The sequence below is a fragment of the Monodon monoceros genome, unplaced genomic scaffold (assembly GCF_005190385.1).
Source record: "Monodon monoceros isolate NGI ecotype Baffin Bay Population unplaced genomic scaffold, NGI_Narwhal_1 Super_Scaffold_10, whole genome shotgun sequence".
Taxonomy (NCBI): domain Eukaryota; kingdom Metazoa; phylum Chordata; class Mammalia; order Artiodactyla; family Monodontidae; genus Monodon; species Monodon monoceros.
The window spans coordinates 902,599-923,414 of NW_021703766.1; the positions used below are offsets into that span (position 1 = coordinate 902,599).

General features: G+C 66.4%; 1 protein-coding gene across 3 annotated transcripts in view; it reads left to right on the forward strand.

Annotated features, from left to right (window-relative positions):
• Positions 1–20,816, forward strand: part of PIEZO1 (piezo type mechanosensitive ion channel component 1) — a 55,017-nt gene that overhangs the window by 21,739 nt on the left and 12,462 nt on the right. For 2 of the 3 annotated variants that reach the window (XM_029213544.1, XM_029213545.1), the window contains exons 2-22: positions 4,603–4,698; positions 9,346–9,468; positions 10,462–10,504; positions 10,615–10,753; positions 13,451–13,619; positions 13,766–13,979; positions 14,069–14,240; positions 14,324–14,437; positions 14,517–14,601; positions 15,309–15,409; positions 15,719–15,979; positions 16,613–16,724; positions 16,835–17,013; positions 17,092–17,240; positions 17,316–17,498; positions 17,868–17,980; positions 18,096–18,250; positions 18,388–18,564; positions 19,040–19,165; positions 19,254–19,454; positions 19,904–20,108. In XM_029213544.1, coding sequence (XP_029069377.1) covers positions 4,603–4,698; positions 9,346–9,468; positions 10,462–10,504; positions 10,615–10,753; positions 13,451–13,619; positions 13,766–13,979; positions 14,069–14,240; positions 14,324–14,437; positions 14,517–14,601; positions 15,309–15,409; positions 15,719–15,979; positions 16,613–16,724; positions 16,835–17,013; positions 17,092–17,240; positions 17,316–17,498; positions 17,868–17,980; positions 18,096–18,250; positions 18,388–18,564; positions 19,040–19,165; positions 19,254–19,454; positions 19,904–20,108 — 3,117 coding nt within the window. The remainder of the gene's footprint in view (positions 1–4,602; positions 4,699–9,345; positions 9,469–10,461; positions 10,505–10,614; positions 10,754–13,450; positions 13,620–13,765; positions 13,980–14,068; positions 14,241–14,323; positions 14,438–14,516; positions 14,602–15,308; positions 15,410–15,718; positions 15,980–16,612; positions 16,725–16,834; positions 17,014–17,091; positions 17,241–17,315; positions 17,499–17,867; positions 17,981–18,095; positions 18,251–18,387; positions 18,565–19,039; positions 19,166–19,253; positions 19,455–19,903; positions 20,109–20,816) is intronic. The other variant, XM_029213546.1, reaches the window with a different exon arrangement.

Sequence of the window (20,816 nt, forward strand, 5' to 3'; positions counted from 1 at the left end):
GGGGGGGGCCCGGGCCCGGCCCGGGGTCCCCCCAGCCGGCCCCGCCGCCCTCCGGGTTCGGGCCCCCCCCCCCCCCCCCCCCCCCCGCTGCATCTGTCCCCCGCAGGCTGTCCTGTAGGGCTGGTTCATCAGCGCCTGGGGCTGACCCTCACCCACCCACTTCTGCTCTCTGGGCCACCTAGACCCACACCATTTCTGGGGGGCGTCAGCCCGCATCCCTCAGCTTCAGCCCCCTCGCTCAGTTTCCTCACCTGCAAAGTACAGGCGACAGTCGTGCCCCTCACGGGTGCTGGGCAGTCATGGCGGCCGTGGTGCGTCCCCCCCAGTCCTGGCCTCTCCCTGGGTCTCTCCCAGGCCCACTGTCCTTTCATCTCTGATGCTGATGCAGGCCTCGCATGACCTCTGAGCCTTCTCGTGCTGCCCCTGCAAGCCTCTGGGGTCCCCCACCCACACTAGCCTGTGGGTCCCACTGGCCGATGGCATGGTGCTCAGGCTGGCCTCCTGTGTGTCCCGGGGCTTCCCCGCATGGGGCTAGAACACTCCTCGGAGGGTCGAGGTGAGGACCCCGAGGGTGCGTGAAGAGCTGCCCATCCCTCCCACAGCCCTTCACACTGGCACGCCTTCCCCCACTTCACAGGTGGAGAAACTGAGGCTCGGGGCGGGCGGCCTCCTCAAGCTCCCTCGGGAGGACGGGCCTCGTGTCCTCTTCTTCCACCCGGGGTGCAGGCCAGCCTTGGGGTGACGTCACGGCACCGCGGGTGCACCTGGGGGCTTCGACGTCTGGCCGAACCCCTCCCCACAGGCCCCCCATCTCCCTGCAGGCCGGGCCGTGGTGTCCAGCTCTGTGTGGAACGTCCCGGGTGTTTGTAACCTCCACGCCGGCCTCCCTGCCCTCCCTTCCTGGCTGGGCACCAACTGAGACCAGGGGTCACTTTTGCCATCTGCAGGACCAGGCTCTGATGTGCTGGGTGAGGGTCTCTGAAGGGTTAAACATGCAGGCAGGGGTGGGGGGAGCCTTTCCTGCCCCGCAGGCAGCCCTGCTGGCTTTCCCTCTGCCCTCACCCCATCCTATTGTTCCTGGCTCAGGAAAAGGCATATTTCCCCCATGAGGTCACCAGCCACCGGCAGCTCTGATGGGGAGGTGGGAACTGCCTGGGCAGAGCAGGCCTGTCCCCCTCCTCAGGACGTCCCCACCGCCTCTCCACCTGAGCGTCCTCCTCCTCTGTGGGAGCCGGGGGCTGCCCCAAACCTCCCCTGGCCTTCCCTGAGTCTTAGCCAGCCCTCGAGGCCAAATGCAATGCCACCTCCTCCAGGCGGCCTGCTCAGATGCCCTGAGCCTCCTTCTCATGCAGAGTCACAGTGAGGCCAGGTTCGTGGCACTTAGACCAGTGGCCCCGAGGGCTAGGTGTGGAGCCAGGAGTCTGGACCCAAGTCCTCACTCTCCCAGCACGGAAGCCCTTCTCCTGTGGGAACCTGATTCCCCCTCTGAACAGGGGAGAACGTGAGAGTCTGCTCAGCTCCCCATTTAGAGCCCTGTTTGCCTCTGCTCCCTGCTCCCGTGCTGGCCCCGGGCCACTGTTTGCTCTGCTGGCCTCTTACCCTGTCCCCAGGCCCTGAAAACAGGCAGGGGAGGTGGGCTGGGAATGTGACCCCAGCCCCCTCTCTCATCCTGGCCCCGGGTGACCCTGCTGGGGCTGGGGGCCAGCGGGCCCAGCTGTCCTGGCTCACATCCCCTGGGTCAGCGTCCAGGGCTGTCTGGCGCCACCTGCCTGCCGGTGCCAGCTTCCTGGCAGGGGGATCATCTGGCGGCCAGTCTCTGGGGGGCCGCGCTCCTAGCCGCCCCATGGCCTCTGTTTCCTCATCTGTGTTGGTGGAGGCGCTCGCGTCCCAGGCGGCGCTCATCCTGTCTCTGCCCTCTGTGTCTAATGAACGAATGACTCTGAGGGGCTGTTGTCGCCCCTCCAGGGCAGGCCCTGTGCGGGCTCTGGCGCCCCAGCGACCCTCCCAGGGTGGGGCAGTCCCACGCGCTCCCCCGCCCCCACCCGCTCTGACGCTTCATCTCTGATTTCCTGCTTTTGGCCGATGGAGCTTCTAGTTTCTTTTCCTCCTGCTTGGCCTGGGGCTGGGGAGAGGCCGGAGGCCCGGCTCCACTGGCTGCAGACTGCAGAGCTCTGGCTGGCCCCTGCCCCTCCAGTTCTGGTCTCTGAGATCCTTCGCTGATTTCTGGGGCCGTTTGTTCTTTTATTTTGGTAAAATACACGTAAGATAAAATTTACCATCTTAACCATTTTATTTATTTATCATTATTAACTTTGGGGGCCACGCCACGCAGCATGCGGGGATCTTAGTTCCCCGACCAGATATCGAGCCTGTGGCCCCTGCAGTGGAAGCACAGAGTCTTAACCGCTGGACTGCCAGGGAAGTCCCTTAACCATTTTTTTTTTTTTTTTTTTTTTGCGGTACGCGGGCCTCTCGCTGCTGTGGCCTCTCCCGTTGCGGAGCACAGGCTCCGGACGCGCAGGCCCAGCGGCCATGGCTCACGGGCCCAGCCGCTCCCCGGCATGTGGGATCCTCCCAGACCGGGGCACGGACCCGTGTCCCCTGCATCGGCAGGCGGACTCTCGACCACTGCGCCACCAGGGAAGCCCCTTTAACCATTTTTAAGTGTATGGTTCAGTGGCATTAAGTACACTCTCGGTATGGTGCGACCGTCACCACCACCTCTGGAACTTTGCATCTTCCCGGACTGAAACCCTCATCTGGGAAGCACTAGTTCCGTCCCCGCATCCTGGGTCAGCGTCAGCGCCAGCGCCAGCGCCAGGCATCCGGGAGCTTCCCCAGGACCCGCACCGCGTTCGCCTCCCTGTCACGGGCTAGCGAACGCCATGGCTGGTGCGCGTGTGCTTGTTCAGCTCTGGTGTCCCGGGTGGATCAGAACATGAGTACCTCAGGGCAGAGAACTGCAGCATGTGCCCTCAGGAGAAAGTTACCTGGATGGCTGGGTGGGCGGTACCACCTGGCTGGCACTGTGGAAGGAGAGGGGCAGAACGCAGCAGGCTGAAAAGTGCAGCTCTGGGGAACAGGAACTTTACAAGCCTTTGCCGTAAATGCAGTTCCCTCCTGCCTCCTGGGCCAGATCAGGTTGATTTTTTTGTTTGTTTTTTCGAAAACGTATATTTGTGGAAAAGCTTTAGGTTTCGAGCTGATCTGTTGGCCGTGGCAGGTGTACGTGCGGAATGAGGCTGCTTAGCTTTAGGGCTGCTCCAGGCAGCGGGAGGGCGCGGTAGCGTCCAGAAAGGAAGGCGGCCTGACCAGAGCTCGGGACCACGGCACTGGCCGTGTGGTGCTCTGGGGTTCCTCATTGCTTGGGTGATGGGGGGCTTGAGGAGACAGTGGGAAGGGGCTGAACACCCCATCTGGCCCTGCCACCTGCTCCGGGGAGATTGTCTGCATAGCTGAGTCCGTGGCCGGGTTCAGGTCGGCTTGTTTTGGCTCAGGCCGTCCAGATGGCTGCTAAGTGGCAGTCGAGCCATTGCTGGCCTCACGGTCCACACCTGGGGGTCTGAGGGGTAGAGCGTGGAGGTGGGATATCGACCCCCTCTTGGAGACCCGATCAGGGTGGGCTTCTACCCCGTGCAGCTCTGCTCCATCACGATGACTGGGCCGTGAGGCTGGGCTGTCCGCAGGGGCCGGGGGTCGGATCTGTGGTGGACACTGGCGCCCACAGCCGACTGCTCTGTCCTGGGTGGGCAGGGCTGGGTCCCCCGGGCCCGCTTGCTGGCCATGGTGATTGAGGAGCAGGGTGGCCAGAGGTGGCTCCAGCCTGGGGACCTCGCCAGGGCCGTCCACGCGATGCTGGTCCCCTCTGGGCAGCGAGCGGGGCTTTCCTGGCCCAGCCCCCTCTCGGGTCCCCGGGAAGGGCTGAGTGGCCCCCTTGCTCAGTGACGAGACCCGAGTTGGGACACATGGCACCTCCCTAGCATCCCCAGACCCCCTCACTTCCTGGGGGTGGGTGAGGTCCCAGCACCTACTGCACTTCATCAGGATGGGGTCAGCAGCGCGAGACGCGGGGGGCGCCCTCGAGTCAGTGAGGGGAGAGGTGGAGTGGCTGCAGACACATGCGTGACTCGTGCCCCGGGCGACGTGCTGGGGGGCCCTGCCGTGGCCCGAGTGGGTGCACCCAGCTGTCTGGGATGCAGAGGTGGGGGGAGGAGGCTAAGAGAGCTGGACCCCAAAATCAGCCGTGTTGTGTGTTGACTGAAAACATAACACCTTACAAAAGGAAAGAAAGCAAGTCGGGAGAATGTCGTGACCTCAGGGTTGGCCCCGTGACGGGGGCTCCGCGGGGCGGGTGCCTGAGACACATGCAGACATGACGGCCACGCTTGTCAACACACAGCAGAGCCGTCGTTAAGTCAGGCATGGTGCTCCCGGTAACAGTGACACGTCACGCATTGAGCGAGGTCGCTCGCCCACGCAGGGAGGTGGCAGCCTCGCAGGGGTGACACGCACAGCACCCACGGCAGAGAGGCTCGGGGGGCACGGGGCTGGTTGCCCCCATCCCCCGGCAGCCGGGCTGACCGCATCCTGTTTGCTCCACAGCCTGCCTCTTCCGCGTCAACGCGCTCTCGCTAGTCTACCTCCTGTTTCTGCTACTGCTGCCCTGGTTCCCGGGCCCCTCCAGGCACAGCATCCCAGGTAAGGGCGGGCAGGGCTCTGCTGGGGGGTGGGCGGTGACTCGGGGTCTCGGAGCTCCTTGTTCAGGTGCCTGGGGTTGGGGGAGCGTTGGGGCCCCGGCAGAACCGGGCAGGGGTGGACTTTCTCTGCGGTTGAGGAGCCACCAGGGAAGGATGGGTGGTCCTGAGTTTCATTTTTCGTGGAGGACCCTTGGCTGGTTTCAGAATCTCTTTTCTGACCTCATGCCACAGGGGCCATGATGCAGGATGCCCCTGGGGCGTCTCCTGGCCGTGGGCTGGGCCGTCTTCCCACCGGGTCCCTCCCCCAATCCCCACCCTGTCCCAGCGCCGTCCTTGCGGCCCATCTGCCCTGAGCGGCTGCGGCCAACCTTAGGTCCAGCTGCCACGCCGGCTCCCCAGCCCCGCCGTGGACTCAGGCTCCATCCATGTGCGCCCGGCGTGCTGCGGGGCCTCGGCTTCCCCCCCACCACCTCGTCGTCGGGGTAACAGCGTAGCTGGGCGCATGGCGGTCTCCACCTGGTTCTGAGCTCTTGGAGGGCAGCTTCTGTGTCCGCCAGGCAGACGGGTGGGAAGGCCCATCAGGGCGCCTGGGCCCCCAGGACGGTGTGGACGGTGGTGCCCACGGCGCGGGCTCGTCTGAGAGGAGCTGGAGCGGAGAGGATCCCTGCGTAGGAGGTTCCCTGCCCCCTGCCCAGCAGAGCACGGGCCCCTGTGAAAGGAGGTGCAGGCCTGCAGGCAGGTGGCACGGGAAGGGGGCACGGCTGAGGGGTCCCTTCGCGCTGGGGCTCCCACCAGCTGCTCTCTGGGTGCTTCTGGACCTGCCGTCGTCCCGGCTTCTCGGTGAGGACAAGTGCCTGGGGACTGCTCTGTGCTCCGTGGGTAGGGAGGCCGTTAGGTTTTGGAGGGTGAAGAGAGACACCCAGGGAGCAAGTTGTCGGGGCGTGACCCCCGCTGCCCGGCGGGCCGAGGGTTTGGCCGAGACCCTGGAGGGAGGCGTGCCCACGCACTGCCCCGGGGCTGCTGGCCGCTCTGGGGCCTCGGGCGTGGCCTGTGGTTGCTGAGATCACCCCACACTGAGCGGCCACACGGCACGTCCCCACCCACAGCCCAGAGGTCGGAGTCTGGCCCCGGCCTCATGGGGCGAAAGCCCAGGTGTCGCAGGGCTGGTCCCTCCTGGAGGCTCTGGGAGCACCTGCTTCCCAGCTTCTTGGCTCGGGGCCCCTCCCTCCATCGCCCAGGCTGGCGATGGCCTGTCAGTGACAGTCCCGCCCTATCACTCTGACTCTGCCCTCCTGCCCCCTCTCCACAGTTAGGACCTCCCCTTCCAGGGGAGCCAGGGGCAGCTCCCTGCTGGAAGTCCAGCTGATTGGCACCATTGGTTCCCCTCTGCTGTGTCAGGAAGCACTCCCAGGGCCCCCGGATTGGGCATGGATTTCCCCGAAGGAGTGTCATTCTGCCTTCTACAGGGTGGCAGGTCACCCCTCCCCAGCCTGTGGCATCTGGCGGTAACCCCCTCCTCAGCCTCTCTCCCCACTTGGGGCACTCGTACGGAGCCCTGATCTTGCAGTGTGGGTAGAATTCAGGGGAGGGGCCCCAGCACGGGTGCAGAGCAGGGAGCCACGGGGGACCCCAGGCCAGACCCCTCCCCAGCCGGCTGGCCCAACTTCCCGCCAACTCCCAGCTCCCTGGGGAGGGCTGCTGGGCAGAGTCTGGCATCCAGGCCTTCCTCTCCTCTCCGTGGACCCCGTTCCCGGGCTTTCGGTTCAGAGCTGCTTGTTCCGTCAATATTTCCTGCCCACTAGCAACTGGGAACGCTTTCCTCTAATTGGCAGTGGTGGAAGCACAGGCTCCCGGCCTGGGCAGGAGTCCAGAGTGGGGAAGGGTCAGGGAGCAGAGGGAGAGGCGCTGGGAAGACTTGCCCACCTGACCTCCATCCGTCCATCTCTCCAGCCCTAGAGGCCCTTCAGGGACGGGGAGGTTGCCGGGTCTTCCGGGCAGGAGAGAGGAGACCGTGAGGCCTGCCCGCGCCTGCGCCGCAGCTGGTGGAAGGTCTGAGGCTGCGCAAGGTGCCCACGGGCGCCGATTGATTCCTGGCCCCATCCCCGTGGGGGCGTCAGCCTGACCCCGGCTCCCCGTGCAGGGCGGAGAGGGGTCGGGACCATCACTTTGCCGGGCAATGGGGCGGCGGCCGTGGGCCACGTGCCCCGCGCAGGGCAGGGCAGAGGTGCAGCAGAGCTGCAGGTAGACCCGAGAGGGTCAGCTCCTGGCGACCTGATTAATGTTTAGGGACTCAGGGAGGCCCTGTCCCTGCCTTAGAACAAAACCCAGCCCCGCGGCTGCTCGCGGGAGAGGGTGCACCTGCCCCTGGAGCCCCTCGGCTCTGCTTGAACTCAGGTGCTGTTGGGACATGGTGGGCCGGGTGGGCGGGTCCGGTTCACCTCGCAGAGCAGTCAGTGCACCGGGAGGCTCCCTGTCATTGCCGGATGAGGGGATGAGAGGCTCTGCCATCCTCCCCAGACCTGCGCCCTCCTGCCTGTGAGCAGACGGCGCCCCGGGGTCGGCAGAGCAGATGGGCCCCCCGCTGCCCCCGGCCAGGGCCTCGTGCTCCAACTCTGATCCCCCGCCCCCCCGCCGTGGGAACCCTGTCCCTCCCTGCCCCACGTCTGCACCGTCCTCGGTGTGACAGAGCCTCGGGCGACCGGAGGACGCCCCTTCCCTCAGCTCCGCTTACGCATATCGTGTCAGGAGGGCGAGGTCTGCAAGCCGCTCACCCTAGCAGCAGAGCCGGGCCCAGGGTGGGGCTGCCCCGGAACAGGGTCGTGGGAGTGGGGCCTTCGTGGCGGCAGGTGTGCCGAGGGCGGAGATGCCCTGGAGCGTTTGCAGACTGAGCAGCCGCGTCAGGGAGGTTTGGGGCTCAACCCCGGTGCCCGCTCTGGGGCAGACAGATGCTCCTTGTACCTGCCACGAGCCTCCCTCTCTTCTGCTCCTGGAGCCACAGCCCCCCAGCCCCACTTCCTGCTTCTCCAGATTCCTGCCTGAGCCTGAAGTCCCTGAGCGGAGCCCCGGCTCCTTCAGGAGGAGAGACTTCTGTGTGACCCCTGCCCTGCACGGCAGAGGTGGGGTTGCCTGCCCACGAAGGCAGGCCCCGTCCTTCCGCGGCGCTCCTGTGCTGTGCAGGCCTCACGTGGCCGAAGGAGTGACCCCAGGTCAAGGAGAGAGGCAGGCGGCACTTCCAGCAAGTGCAGTGTGTGGTCTGGCGCCCATACGCACCCTTGCACGCTCACATACGCACACGCGTGGGCGCCCGCCAACGATACTCGCTCTTTCTGGCACTCAGGGCCAAACCTCGGAGTCCACTGTGGTAGACTCTAGTGGTCACCTGCCACGCCCTTTATCCCTCCTGGGCAATTCAGGAGCCCCACACTGGCTTGAACCCCTCCCCTTCTGAAATCAGAGCTGCCCTTTGGCCTCACCAACACTGCTGTCAGCCATCCCTCTATCCCCTCATTCTCCATCCAACCCATCTTCTAATCCATACATCCTCCCGTCCTCCCATCCACCCATTCATTCATGTATCTGTCCTCCCATCCATACATCCATCCTCTCATCCATTCATCCATCCCTCTTTCCATCCATCCATCCATCTCTCCTCCCATCCATCCATCCTCCCATCCATCCATCCTTCCATCCATCTGTTCGATTTATCTGTCCTCCAATCCATCCATTCATCCACTCCTCCTTCCTTCCATCCATTCTTCCATCCATCCCCCATCCCATCATCCCCCATCCATCCATCCATCTCTCCTCCCATCCATCTATATCTCCCATCCATTCCCCCATCTATCCCACGTCATACATCCTCTCATCCATTTATCCATCCTTTCTCCCATCTATCCATCCATCCTTCATCCTCCCATCCACCCATTTATCCTCCCATCCATTTGTTCCCCATCCATCCCCTCATCCCTTCGTCCATCCATCCATTCATTCCTCCTCCCATACATCAACTCATCGTGTGAATTCCCAGGGTACAGCCGCCTCTCGGAGCCTGAGGCTTTGCTATGGGCAGGAGAGCATCCCAGGTTCGATAGGCGGTGTGGTTGAGTGCTGGGCGGGGCCTTCCCTGGACGGTGCACGCTCTCAGCCTGCACTGGGCATGAAGCAGCACCCCGCTGCCAGGGCCAGGCAGCAACACAGATGTTTCCGGGATACATGAGCAAAACTGGAGGTGGCCCCCCAGCCCGAGGGGGCTTTTCCTTCCTGCACTGGCTCTGCCCCCACTGCTCCACGCCCCAGGAAGGGGACAAGACCAAGCGCAGGCAGGATGGGCTTGCTGTGCGACTATGGGCAAGTCACTTCACCTCTCTGTGTCCATTCCCGTCTGTAAATTGGGGTCGTGATAGTGCTGGACCACGGGGCTGGGTGAGCTGTCAGTGGGCTGGTGTAGGAGGGGTGTGCTGCATGAGCTCGCTTCTCACGGCCCCATAAGACCCTGGGTCCGTGCTGGGTGCGTGTCTCGGGCTGGTGCGCACAGCCTGGCTCGGCTGATAGCCAGGGCTGAGTGGCCTTGAGCGGTCTGCTCCCTCCGCATCCCCCCGCTCCAGGCCTGGCTGCATGCCGGCCCCACCGCTCCCGTCTCTGCCTCCAGGTCACACCGGCCGCCTCCTGCGAGCCCTGCTGGGTTTCAGCCTCCTCTTCCTGGCAGCCCACCTCACCTTCCAGATATGCCTGCACACCGTGCCCCACCTGGACCAGCTTCTGGGGCCGAGCTGTGAGTCACGAAGGGCCGGGAAGGGGGTGCCTGGGGGCAGCAGGCCCGGGGGAGAGCCGATGGCCTCCTGAGGGACTGGAGAGCCTGGGGAGGGTGGGGGAGCCTCAGGCTCCTCGGAAAGGTCAGCTCAGCCTCAGGGGCCGCCCTGCCTCACCCAGGCCCTGCCTAATATGGGCCGCCTCTGAGTGCCCAGCCACGATTTACATCCAGCCCAAATGGCCCAGCTTTAAGTGCCCCGGTAATAGGTGGCCGTGGGGCTGGGCTGAGCCCCAGCCCAGTGCTGGTCCCAGAGCACTGTGTCCGGGCAGCCCCGGTCTTCTCAGGCCCCTCCGTCTCGCATCTCCCTCCTGAGCCCTCTGGGGCAGAGAGACTGGGCCGAGGGCCTGGGCCCTGGTGTGCCGCCTGCCCAGTGTCCTGCGCCCTTTCACCCCGAGGATGGAGTCCCCAGCCGGCGCCCAGCCCTCCCACCTCCACTGACACTAGCGCCCCAGTGTTCAGACGACGGAACCCTGGGCTCCCCTCCCCACTGCCCGGTGGGGTCTCCCACCTCCACGTCCTAGTGGCTCGTGGCGGGCAGGATGTCCCACCCCGCCTCCCATTTTCATTCCGTGAAGATCGTGCCTCTCCTGCAGTTTAGAAACTGGAGAGAAGTCAGGTGCCTCGAGGGCCCGCTGGTCCTGGCGGCTCTTAGACCAGCCCTCCCCACTCGGGCCCCCAAGGAGCAGCCGGCCTCGGCCGATGGGTCCGAGAGCCCGGCCCAGCCTCCCGGGCCACACAGCGCCCGGCTGAGCCATGAAACCCATTCTGCCAGGCAGAAGTAATGGGCCTTGGTCTGCCCAGCTTACCCCGGCTGGGCCTCAGTTACCCTACCGGGGGAGGCAGCGTTCTCAAGCACCCCCGGACACCAGGGGTTCCGTGGCCCTCCTGGCAACATGGAAGGGGTTTCTCAGCACCCGCCCGCCTGACCCGGTTCCCCCGTGCCTCTCTCTGCAGGCAGCACCTGGGACACCGTCTCCCGACACATTGGGGTCACGAGGTGAGTCCCCCAGCCTCCCTCGGGGATTTCCTGGGCCTCCAGCTCCCGGGGTGCCCCCTGCTGGCACCTGCCCCCCTGAGCCGGCCACGGGCTTTCCCTGCCCTCCACAGGCTGGACCTGAAGGACGTGCCCAACGCCATCCGCCTGGTGGCCCCCGACCTGGGTGTCCTGGCGGCCTCCTCCCTGTGCCTTGGCGTGTGCAGGCGCCGTACGCGGACGGCCCGGCGGAGCCAGCGTGCCCAGGAGCCGGTGAGGGATGGGGGCACGCCTGTGTCCCAGCCATCTGAGGACTATTGTACTTTTTCTTCCTCCGTTTCTTATCTCTTTCTTTCTACAAACGTGGACGTTTTAGTTGTAAAAGTCCGTATATGCCCATCATGGAGAGACACGGCAACGGAGGAGGTCAAGTGCACATCCCTGTGGGGGCTGCTAGCGATGCAGCGCGTGGTCCTAGCGCGTGCAGGGACCCCAGGCAGCGCCTGCGCCTTTCAAGCTGCCCCCTGGAAGAGGGTCTTCGGGGCCGCAGGGCAGTGGGGAGTCAGCGCTCTTGGAGGATGGTCTGCGCCAGCCGTCAGGGAGCACCTAGGGACCGACAGAGGGACAGACGATGTCAGAGCAGCCGTGCCCACAGTGGGGCCATCGGTGGGCTGTGTGTGTCAAGGCAGGGGCTGTGTCGGTTCAGAGGCCTGAAGCAGGGCCCTCTGCCAGAGTCCTCGGGGTCCCCCTGGGCTCTACCCTCCGTGTCCTCTCCTGTCCCTGCACGAGGGCTGTGGTCTCGAGCCCAGTCTGGGCCCCTCACACTTGGCCTCAGCCTCTGTCGAGTAGGACCTGGTCTCCAGGGCTGGGCCAGGTCTGTGGCCATCCGGGTCCCTGCCCGGGAGGCCGTGGGGGGCCACAGGCGACGCTCTCAGCCCCGGGGAGAAGGGGACTTCCTACTGCAGGTCGAGGTGGGGCTCAGCCTACAGCTGACCTGCCCGTCCCCCGAGTCCTGCAGGGCAAGGCTGGCACCCGCATTTCAGAGGGGGAGACGGGGGCCTGGAGGTAGAGTGGCTTTTCCAGGCACTTGTGGGGGTCAAGTGGGGCTGGGACCGCCCTGCTGCCTGCCCTCGGGGTGGCTCCCTGACTTGGCCGTCCCCCTCCATCTCCCCGGTGCATGGGCACCGGCAGGCGCAGGGGCCAGGGAGGCCTCTGTTTTCCTCATTAGCAGAGCCGGGGCTTCCCAGAACAGCTTCACCGGGAAGGGGCTGGCTTGTTCCCCACGCCTGGGGCGGGCGGGAGGGGCCAGCTCCCCAGCCCACGCTGACCATCACCCCTCGGAGCACAGGGCTGTCCTGGCAGCCCCTGGGGGCTGAACTCCGGCCCCGGGGCGGCTGGTGTAGACAGACCTCAGAGCAAGGCCACGGGGGCCCATCACAGGCGCCCGGAGTTCAAGGCCAGAAGCAGCCCCAGCGCCCCTGTGTGGATGCTGCCACCTGGCAGGGCCGCGGCACACGCGGCTGCACACGATCTGTGTACACGCGCCCGTCCTGACTTGGCACACGTGGGTCTGTGCCTGCCCTGAGGGGGTCATTGGGGCTGCGGTGGGAGGTGCGTCCCGGGGGGCCGGCCGAGGCGGGGCTGGAGCCGGGCCTGGGTGGGCTGGACCATGCGGGCGGCCCCCAGCAGCTGTCCTTCTGCCCAGGAGCTGCCTCTGTTCTTCCCACTCCCAGAAACGCTCATTTTCCACGGCCGCTTTCCCAGGGCCGGGGCCAGGCTGTGGGCAGGGTTGAGCTCGGGCCTGGCTGTAGTGCCTTCCAGCAGCTGTCCCCCTATCCCCCCGTCCTGGTGCATCATGGGGGGACCCTGGATACTGCTCTGACCCCAGGGCTGGGCCTCTGCCCTGGCCTGTCCCCTCCCCTCCTTCCAGGCACGGCTCAGTGGCACCTCCCTGGGGCCTGCCCCGTGCCCCACCCTCATTTGACAGGCAGAAAACAGACTGAGAGCGGTTAGGGGGCTCACCAAGGCTGCACAGGCAAGACCCCTAACCCCTGACTCGAAGCCGGTGTGTGACTGACCGGGGCGCCGGGCCCCTGAGCCCGTGCTGTCAGCCTGGACACCAAGGGCCGCCTCCGCCACGGGGCAGGGCATAGGCACGGCGCCCATGTTACAGCTGGCGTCTTGACAAAGAGTCTGTGTTCTTTCTGCCTCCCCCGGGCCTCCCTGCTTCCAGGAAGCTGCTCTGTTCTGGGAAACCCTGAGGTGGGACCAGGGCAGCGGGCCCTGGTGGTCTCTGTGCCCCACAGGCAGTTGAGGCCGAGAAGGGCCGCCCAGGTGTGTGTCTCACTCTCCAGAGGCCCCACTAGGCAGCAGAGCAGGAGGAGGCTGCACCCTGGGCGCTGTCCTCCCTGGCTGTGTGATTTGGGGTCCCCTCCTAGCCTCCGTCGCTGTACTGACGAGGAAGGTGCCGTGGGGCCAAGGCTAGGGTGTAGAGGTGCCCTGTAGCTGTAGAGTGAGATGCACACGTGGCTGTGCTGTGCACTGCTTTGCTTTTCCCTAAAAATCCCCACGTGGGCCCTCTCAGGCCAAGGGCACCGGGGACAGATGCAGGAACCTGTGGGCCTGCCCTGTCCTCGGGGTCCCCTGGTGGGGGTGGGGAGTGAAGAGGCCCTTGAGGGGCTCCAGAGCACCGTGAGGTCAGCCTGCGCGGGTCGGTCATCTGAGCGCCAAGCCTTGGCAGGAGCGTGTCTTGCTGCCGCAGTGGGCGCCCTCCCGGGCTGTGAACCCGAGCGAGGCGGTGGGAAGACGGTGGGCGGAGCTGGGCCTGGAGGGCAGCACGCGGCCACGCTCAGGCTGGCGGCCCCGTGTCCTCGGAGGGCCCGCGGCGGGTGTGGGGAGGGGCGGGTGTGGGGCTGCAGGGGTGGCCCCTCCACACGCACCTGACTTGCGCCCGCCCCGTGACCTCGGCAGGACCATGATGACGGGGGCGTGGACACCGGCTCCCTGGTGGGGCTGCAGGAAGCCCCTGCACTGCCCCACAAGCGGAGATCTTGGCTGGCCGCCCGGTTCCGGATCACAGTGCACTGGCTGCTGGTGGCCGCTGGGCGGACTCTGGCCATAGTGCTCCTCGCGCTGGCAGGTACCCCCTGGGCAGGGAGCTGGGACCCCACCACTGGCGGTCACACCGGCAGGGGTCTCGGCAGCCCAGCTCCCCACTGAGCAGCGAGACGGCGGTCAGGCTGCCCAGGCCGGGCGTGACCCTGTGCGCCTTTGCCTGGCCTGCAGGCATCGCCCACCCGTCAGCTTTCTCCAGCGTCTACTTCCTGCTGTTCCTGACCATCTGCACCTGGTGGGCCTGCCACTTTCCCATCAGCCCCCTGGGCTTCAGTGCACTCTGCGTCACGGTGGGCTGCTTTGGCGCCGGCCATCTCCTTTGCCTCTACTGCTACCAGACGCCCCTCGCCCAGTCCATGCTCCCGCCTGCCGGCATCTGGGCCAGGTGAGGGCTCGCCCACGGGGCCCTGGCCCTGCCCGCCTCGCACCCGTGAACTTCCTCGCCGCAGTCAGTAACGCACCTTCTGTGGGCAGGGTGTTCGGGCTCAAGGACTTCGTGCCGCCCCCCAACTGCTCCAGCCCCAACGCGCTGGTCCTCAACACCAGCCACGACTGGCCCGTCTATGTGAGCCCCGGCATCCTGCTGCTTCTCTGCTACACCGTGACCTCGCTCCTGAAGCTCCAAGCGCGCCGGCCTGCGGACCGGGTCAGTGCCCAGGCCGGTGCCCTGTGTCCCCGCACCCCTCAGGCCGGGATGGGGGGCTGAGCTCTCCCCTCCGGCCTCCACAGGGGAAGGAGGCGGCCGGGGGCGACATGGAACTGGAGGTGGAGCTGACCGAGGTGGACCAGCGGCCCCAGGGCCAGGCCAGGGCTCCAGCCCCCAAGGAGGAGGAGGCCACGCAGGTGAGGGGTGCGGACTGAGCGGTGCGGCTGGCGCCCCCATGCCCCCGGGCTCGGCTCACGGGTCTTGGCTCGTCTGCAGCACACGATGGCCGTGCCGCCGGACCCTGAGGACAACTGCATCGTGCACGACCTCACTGGCCACAACCCTGTCCAGCAGCGGCCCCGTGAGTGTGATGCGGCCACACGGGTGCTGCCCCCTGGTGGCCTCGCCCGGTCGGCCTGTCCAGCTGCGCACCTCTCTGGGGCTGCCCAGGGCGGGCGCCGTATCTGTGGTGCTCATGGAACCCGAGACCCTGCGGGGGTCTCCAGGCTCCCACCCGTTCCCCACCTGCCTCCCAGTCCCCAGAGACCTTGACTGCTCTGCCTTGGGCTGCCTCTGCGGCCCTGGGAGCTGGGCAGACAGTGTCCCCAGGGCAGGGCTCTGGGGTGCTTCTTCCTTTTCCTTTTGTTTTTGTGCTGAAGCCTCGATTTCCATTTTACACAGTAGAGGATGAAGCCGCTGGCCTCGGGGGCTGGCGTCTGGGGACGTGGGTGCTCACGGAGCTGGAAGGGGATCAGGGCAATCTCCTCCACCCCATCCCTTCAGAGTCTCGGAAGCCAAGGCCTGGAGAGGGGCGAGGACTGGCCAGGGTCCCACAGCACATTGGGAACAGGGTCGGACAGGAGCCCGGGCCCTTTGCTCGTGTGTTCCTCCCCCAGTGCCCCGTGAGCCTGTGCCAGGTGTGGCCCCCCTCCACCTAGGCTGTGGCTCCAGCACGCTGTCTGCATTTTCGGGCCACTCGGGTGTAGGCAAGGGGCTCGGGCCTATTGACGTTGGAGTTTCCCCAGCAGGGGTCTCGCCTCCCTGGTGACCCCTGCCCTCACCCCTTAGCGCGCCCCAGGCTGACTGGGCCTAAGGAGACGTCTCCGTTGCACGGCCTGGGCCACCTCATCATGGACCAGAGCTACGTATGTGCCCTCATTGCCATGATGGTAAGGGCGCTGGCCTGGGCCACCCCTCGGGCTGGGGCTTCCCGCGGGCTCCCTCGCGACAGATGGTGTTCTGGTGCCTTGTCACCAGAAGCGGTTGGGGCTGTGACCTGCTAGGCCAAGAGCAGCCCCGGCCAGCCCCCAGCCGCGTGTGTGAGCGTGCCTGGGCAGCTCTCCGGGCCAGCTGGGCAGGTTGGCCTTCCTGTCTGAGCACACACACCCCCGGCCCCGGGGGGTCCACCACCTCATCAGCCTGGGGGAACGGGGTATGGGTGCCGGGCCGGGTGTCCTACCCACGCCCTGGCCGTCCAGGTGTGGAGCATCACCTACCACAGCTGGCTGACCTTCGTGCTGCTGCTCTGGGCCTGTCTCATCTGGACCGTGCGTAGCCGCCACCAGATGGCTATGCTCTGCTCGCCTTTCATATTGCTCTACGGGCTGGCGCTCTGCAGCCTGCGCTACGTGTGGGCCATGGACCTGCGGCCCGAGCTGCCCACCGCCCTGGGCCCCGTCAGCCTGCGCCAGCTGGGGCTGGAGCACACCCGCTACCCCTGCCTGGACCTGGGCGCCATGGTGAGCCTCCTCCCAACCCCCTGCGTGCCTGTGATGACGCCACGCTGCCCGTTCAGCTCCTAGTGCCGTGGGCGCTCTGGAGGCCGGAGCCCACGTCTGGTGGTCACCGGGGTCACCCAGCCGGCCCGGAGTAGTTGCTCGAAGAGCGTTTGTTGAGTGAACGAGTGATGATCTCGTGTTCCTGGGGGTGCCATCCCAGCTGCCTGACACGGGCTCTGAGCATCGCACGCGGCCCCTGGGTCTCAGCGGGCGTCTGTGTCTTTGCCGTGCCCCCTTCTGGGACAGGCCATTGCACCTGGACGGCCGTGCTGCTGCCGGTCACGTGTTGGGGGCCTGTGAGTTAGTTATATCTCACTGTGCAAGCCCAGGAGCCTGCAAGTGTGTAAACACCTGTGACCCCGCGTTCACCTGCGGGTCTGTGTGTGGACAAGGTGGTGTGTGAGTGCAGGGGCTGCTGTGTGGGAGCGTGTGCATCTGTGCGTGAACTCGTGCGCGCGTACGAGAGGCTGAGCTTCTGCCTGCAGGGAGGCTGGCGCGCGGGGGCCAGGCAGGCCGCCTTCCTGCTGCGGTCTCACCCCGGCTCCCGGCTCCACCGGCCGGGCTCCACTCAGTGCCGCCGCCCCTGCCCCCCAGCTGCTGTGCACCCTCACCTTCTGGCTTCTGCTGCGCCAGTTTGTGAAGGAGAAGCTGCTGAAGAGGGCGCGGGACCCCGTGGCGCTGATGGAGGTCACTGTGGCCGCCGCAGGTGAGCGGGCCGGGCAGTGGGGGGAGGGGGGAAGGGGCGCGGCCCCTCCCCCACCTGCCCAGTCCTGAAGCTGCACCCCGCTCGCCCCCCCGCCCCCGCCTGGCCCGCAGAGCCCACCCAGACGCGGACACTGCTGCGGAGCCTGGGGGAGCTGGTCAGGGGCGTGTACGCCAAGTACTGGGTCTACGTGTGCGGCGGCATGTTCATCGTGGTCAGCTTCGCCGGCCGCCTTGTCGTGTACAAGATCGTCTACATGCTGCTCTTCCTGCTCTGCCTCACCCTCTTCCAGGTACCGGGGGCGGGGCGTGGGCGTGGCGTGGGCGTGCAGGGCCGCGCGGCTGACCTCACCGCGCCTGGCCGTCGGCAGGTGTACTACAGCCTGTGGCGGAAGCTGCTCAAGGCGTTCTGGTGGCTGGTGGTGGCCTACACCATGCTGGTGCTGGTGGCCGTCTACACCTTCCAGTTCCAGGACTTCCCCGCCTACTGGCGCAACCTGACCGGCCTCACGGATGAGCAGTGAGTGTTGGGCGCAGGGGTGGGGGGGGGGCGGCGGCTGCCGCGCTGGCGGCACTGACAGCCCCTCCCGCGCAGGCTGGGGGACCTGGGCCTGGAGCAGTTCAGCGTGTCCGAGCTCTTCTCTAGCATCCTGGTCCCGGGCTTCTTCCTGCTCGCCTGTATCCTGCAGCTCCACTACTTCCACAGGCCCTTCATGCAGCTCACCGACCCCGAGCACCACCCCCCGCCCAGCGCCTGCACCCTGCGCTGGGCTCACAGGTGCGCCCGTCCTCCCTCCTGGTGCCTGGGGGTCTGCAGAGTGTTCCCTGAGCCCGCACAGGGGAAGGCCGGTCTCGGGCGGGAGTGGAGTCTGTACGGTGAGGGCGGGAGACCCGGAACAGGGTTGAGCTCTCAGCTGCTGCCTGCAGGTGCCAGGGCCTCAGGTACTGGATGTTTTCTCCAACCCGCGGGGATCACGGCGTCAAGCCGGGCCCCACTCTCCCACCTAGTGGCTGCAGCACAGGGGTCCCAGTGCTGGGGTGGGATGGCAGGTGGGGCTTCTCTTGTCTCTGGGGAGGCGGGAACGGGAGGGGCTGCAGGGCACCGCAGGAATGCGGGAGGGAAGGACACTTGAGGGTCCTGTCCCAGGCAGGACACGGTGAGCGGGACCCCCCTGCTGCAGCAAGAGGAAGAGGAGGCGGCACCCAGAGACGAGGGGCTGGGCGTGGCCGGCCCCCACCAGGCCATACAGGTCCCGGAGGGTAAGCTCAAGGTGCCCGGATCTTGAGCCCCGGAGCCCCGTCAGTACACGGGATGGGACGGCCCAGGCCACAGAGGCCCTGTCCCCCGCTCCTCACTGGCCCCCCAACCCCCCAGCCAGCAAGTGGGGCCTGGTGGCTGAGCGGCTCCTGGACCTGGCCGCCGGCTTCTCGGATGTCCTCACCCGCGTGCAAGTGCTCACGCGGCGTCTGCTAGAGCTGCACGTCTTCAAGATGGTGGCCCTGTACACCGTGTGGGTGGCCCTGAAGGAGGTGAGTGTGGGCACGCTCAGGCACTCTCGCTGGCCTCCCTGGAGCCGGTACCAGCACGTGGCTGCGGATCGTGGGCCCACGGGGAGGGCGCAGCCCCGCCTGCCACTGCTCCGCCGCCACTGCCCGCCTGCCCACAGGTGTCGGTGCTGAACTTTCTGCTGGTCGTGCTGTGGGCCTTCGCCCTGCCCTACCCCCGCTTCCGGCCCATGGCCTCCTGCCTGGCTACCGTGTGGACCTGTATCATCATTGTGTGCAAGATGCTGTACCAGCTCAAGGTTGTCAGCCCCCACGAGTATGCCAGCAACTGCACCGAGGTACGGCCGCTGCTCCAGCTCGGGTGGAGGGACGGATGCAGAGGGTCTGTCCCTGGGGCCTGGGCTTCCTGCGGAGGACCCACTCCCCAGGTTGAGACATCTGGGTTCAGAGATGTGTCCCGACCCGGCTGACTTCCTGACGGAAGTGCAGGTCCTGGCGTGAGGGGCACAGGGGCCTGACATCTGCTGGAGGGAAGTGCGGGGCTGCTCAGGGAAGCCCACCCAGAGATTTCTCTTCACTCTCCCAGCCCCTGCTGGTGGCCTCCGTGTCCCCAAACACCATCCATGTCCCCTTCCCTACTGAGGTGGGTTGGAGGCTGACAGCGCCCCACGTCCCTGGTTGGGGACAGCTGTGCTCCGGCGCAGACCCATCGGAGCTGTGGCTGCAGCGGGGGTGTCGCGTGGGGCTGGCGGTCCCTGGGGTCAGCGTCCGGTTCCTGGTGGGCAGCAGATGCTGACGCCGCCCCTCCCCCAGCCCTTTCCCAACAGCACGAACCTGCAGAAGACGGAGATCCACGAGTCTTTGCTGTACCGGGGACCCATCGACCCCGCCAACTGGTTCGGGGTGCGGAAGGGCTTCCCGAACCTGGGCTACATCCAAGTGAGTGCGGGGCAGGTGGGCCGGGGCGGGGGTGGGGGGTGGGGGTGGAGTCAGGGGCTGGGCGGGGCCTGACTGGCCACGCCCCCAGAGCCACCTGCAGATCCTGCTGCTGCTGGTGTTCGAGGCCGTGGTGTACCGGTGCCAGGACTACCACCGCCGCCGGCACCAGCTGGCCCCGCTGCCGGCCCAGGCCGTCTGCGCCGATGGCACCCGCCAGCAGCTGGACCGCGACCTGCCCAGCTGCCTCAAGTACTTCGTCAACTTCTTCTTCTACAAGTTTGGGCTGGAGGTGAGGCAGGCGTCGACTCTCGCCTCCTCCCTGGGCAGGCCTGAGCCACTGGGGGTCGTTGCCACCCTCTGTGGGGCTTTCTGCAATGGGCAGGCCCAGGGCGGGGGGAGGGGGGACCACCGAGGGTGTCAGGTCCTCCAGCTGAGTTGGCCTTGCTTGGAGAGGGGCCTGCGGAGTGAGGGCAGGGGGCTGGGGCCCCGGCTGGAGAGGGGCTCCGTCTCGACTCCGCTATGGTGCCCCTACCTTGGTTCCCCCCACCGTTGAGACGTGTCCAGCCTCTCCGTCCCTCCAGGAGGGTGGCCTGGGCTGTCGTGAGCCTGGGCCATTGCCCCCCACCCTGGGCACAAGCACTACCGCCCGAGGCTGCCCAGAGGCAGAGCCAGGAGGGCTCCTCCCCCGGCTCACTGCGTCCCCATCCTGGTCACCTTGTCCCGCTGTGCCACCCCCAGATCTGCTTCTTGATGGCCGTGAACGTGATCGGACAGCGCATGAACTTCATGGTCATCCTGCATGGCTGCTGGCTGGTGGCCGTCCTCACCCGCCGGCGCCGTGAGGCCATCGCCCGCCTCTGGCCCAGCTACTGCCTCTTCCTGGCACTCTTCCTGCTCTACCAGTACCTGCTGTGCCTGGGCATGCCCCCTGCCCTGTGCATCGGTGAGCAGGGTGGCCTGCGGGCTGGGGTGGGCATGGGGTGAGTTGGGCGTGCGTGGCTGCACCCAACCTGGGCATCCCAGCCCCTGGAGTGGCCTCAGCCCCCTCCTCCCCGTGCATGGACTCTGTGGGCTGCAGTCGTGCTGGCTCCCTCGCTGGTCTCCCCTCACCCTCTGCTTTCTTTTTGCCCAACGTTCTATTTTGAAAACTTTCAAATAACCGGAGAGGTTGGGAGAATAGTCCAAGGAGCAGCTGTATGCTCTTCCCAGGCAAATGGGAGTCAGTCTGGGCTCCACGCTCAGTACAGCCAGGGTGGGGACCCTCTGTGTTCAGGACGGTGACCACACACGGCCGTCCACCCCCGGTCTGATACGCCATCCATACTCAGCAGCCTCGTCCTCAGGGCCACGTCCCTGGTAGCTGTTGGCTTTGACCAGGAGCTGACGGGAGTGCTTGGCCGTCCTCTTCTCCCATCGCCTTTGGTCAGGACTGTCCCAGCCTCTGTCTCTTGTGACCTTGCCAGAGTCAGGCCAGGGGGCTCACAGAAAGCCCTGAACTTAGTTCTGTGGGTTGTGCCCCAGAGCGTAGACACTGGGGAATGCTTGGGCAGGAACGGTCCATGACGGGGAGTCAAGTGGCCATCGGGGCGTTGGGGGCCCCCAGCCCACCCTGTCAGGGGACCAGCGCTCTGCCCCGCGCGTCCACGTCTGC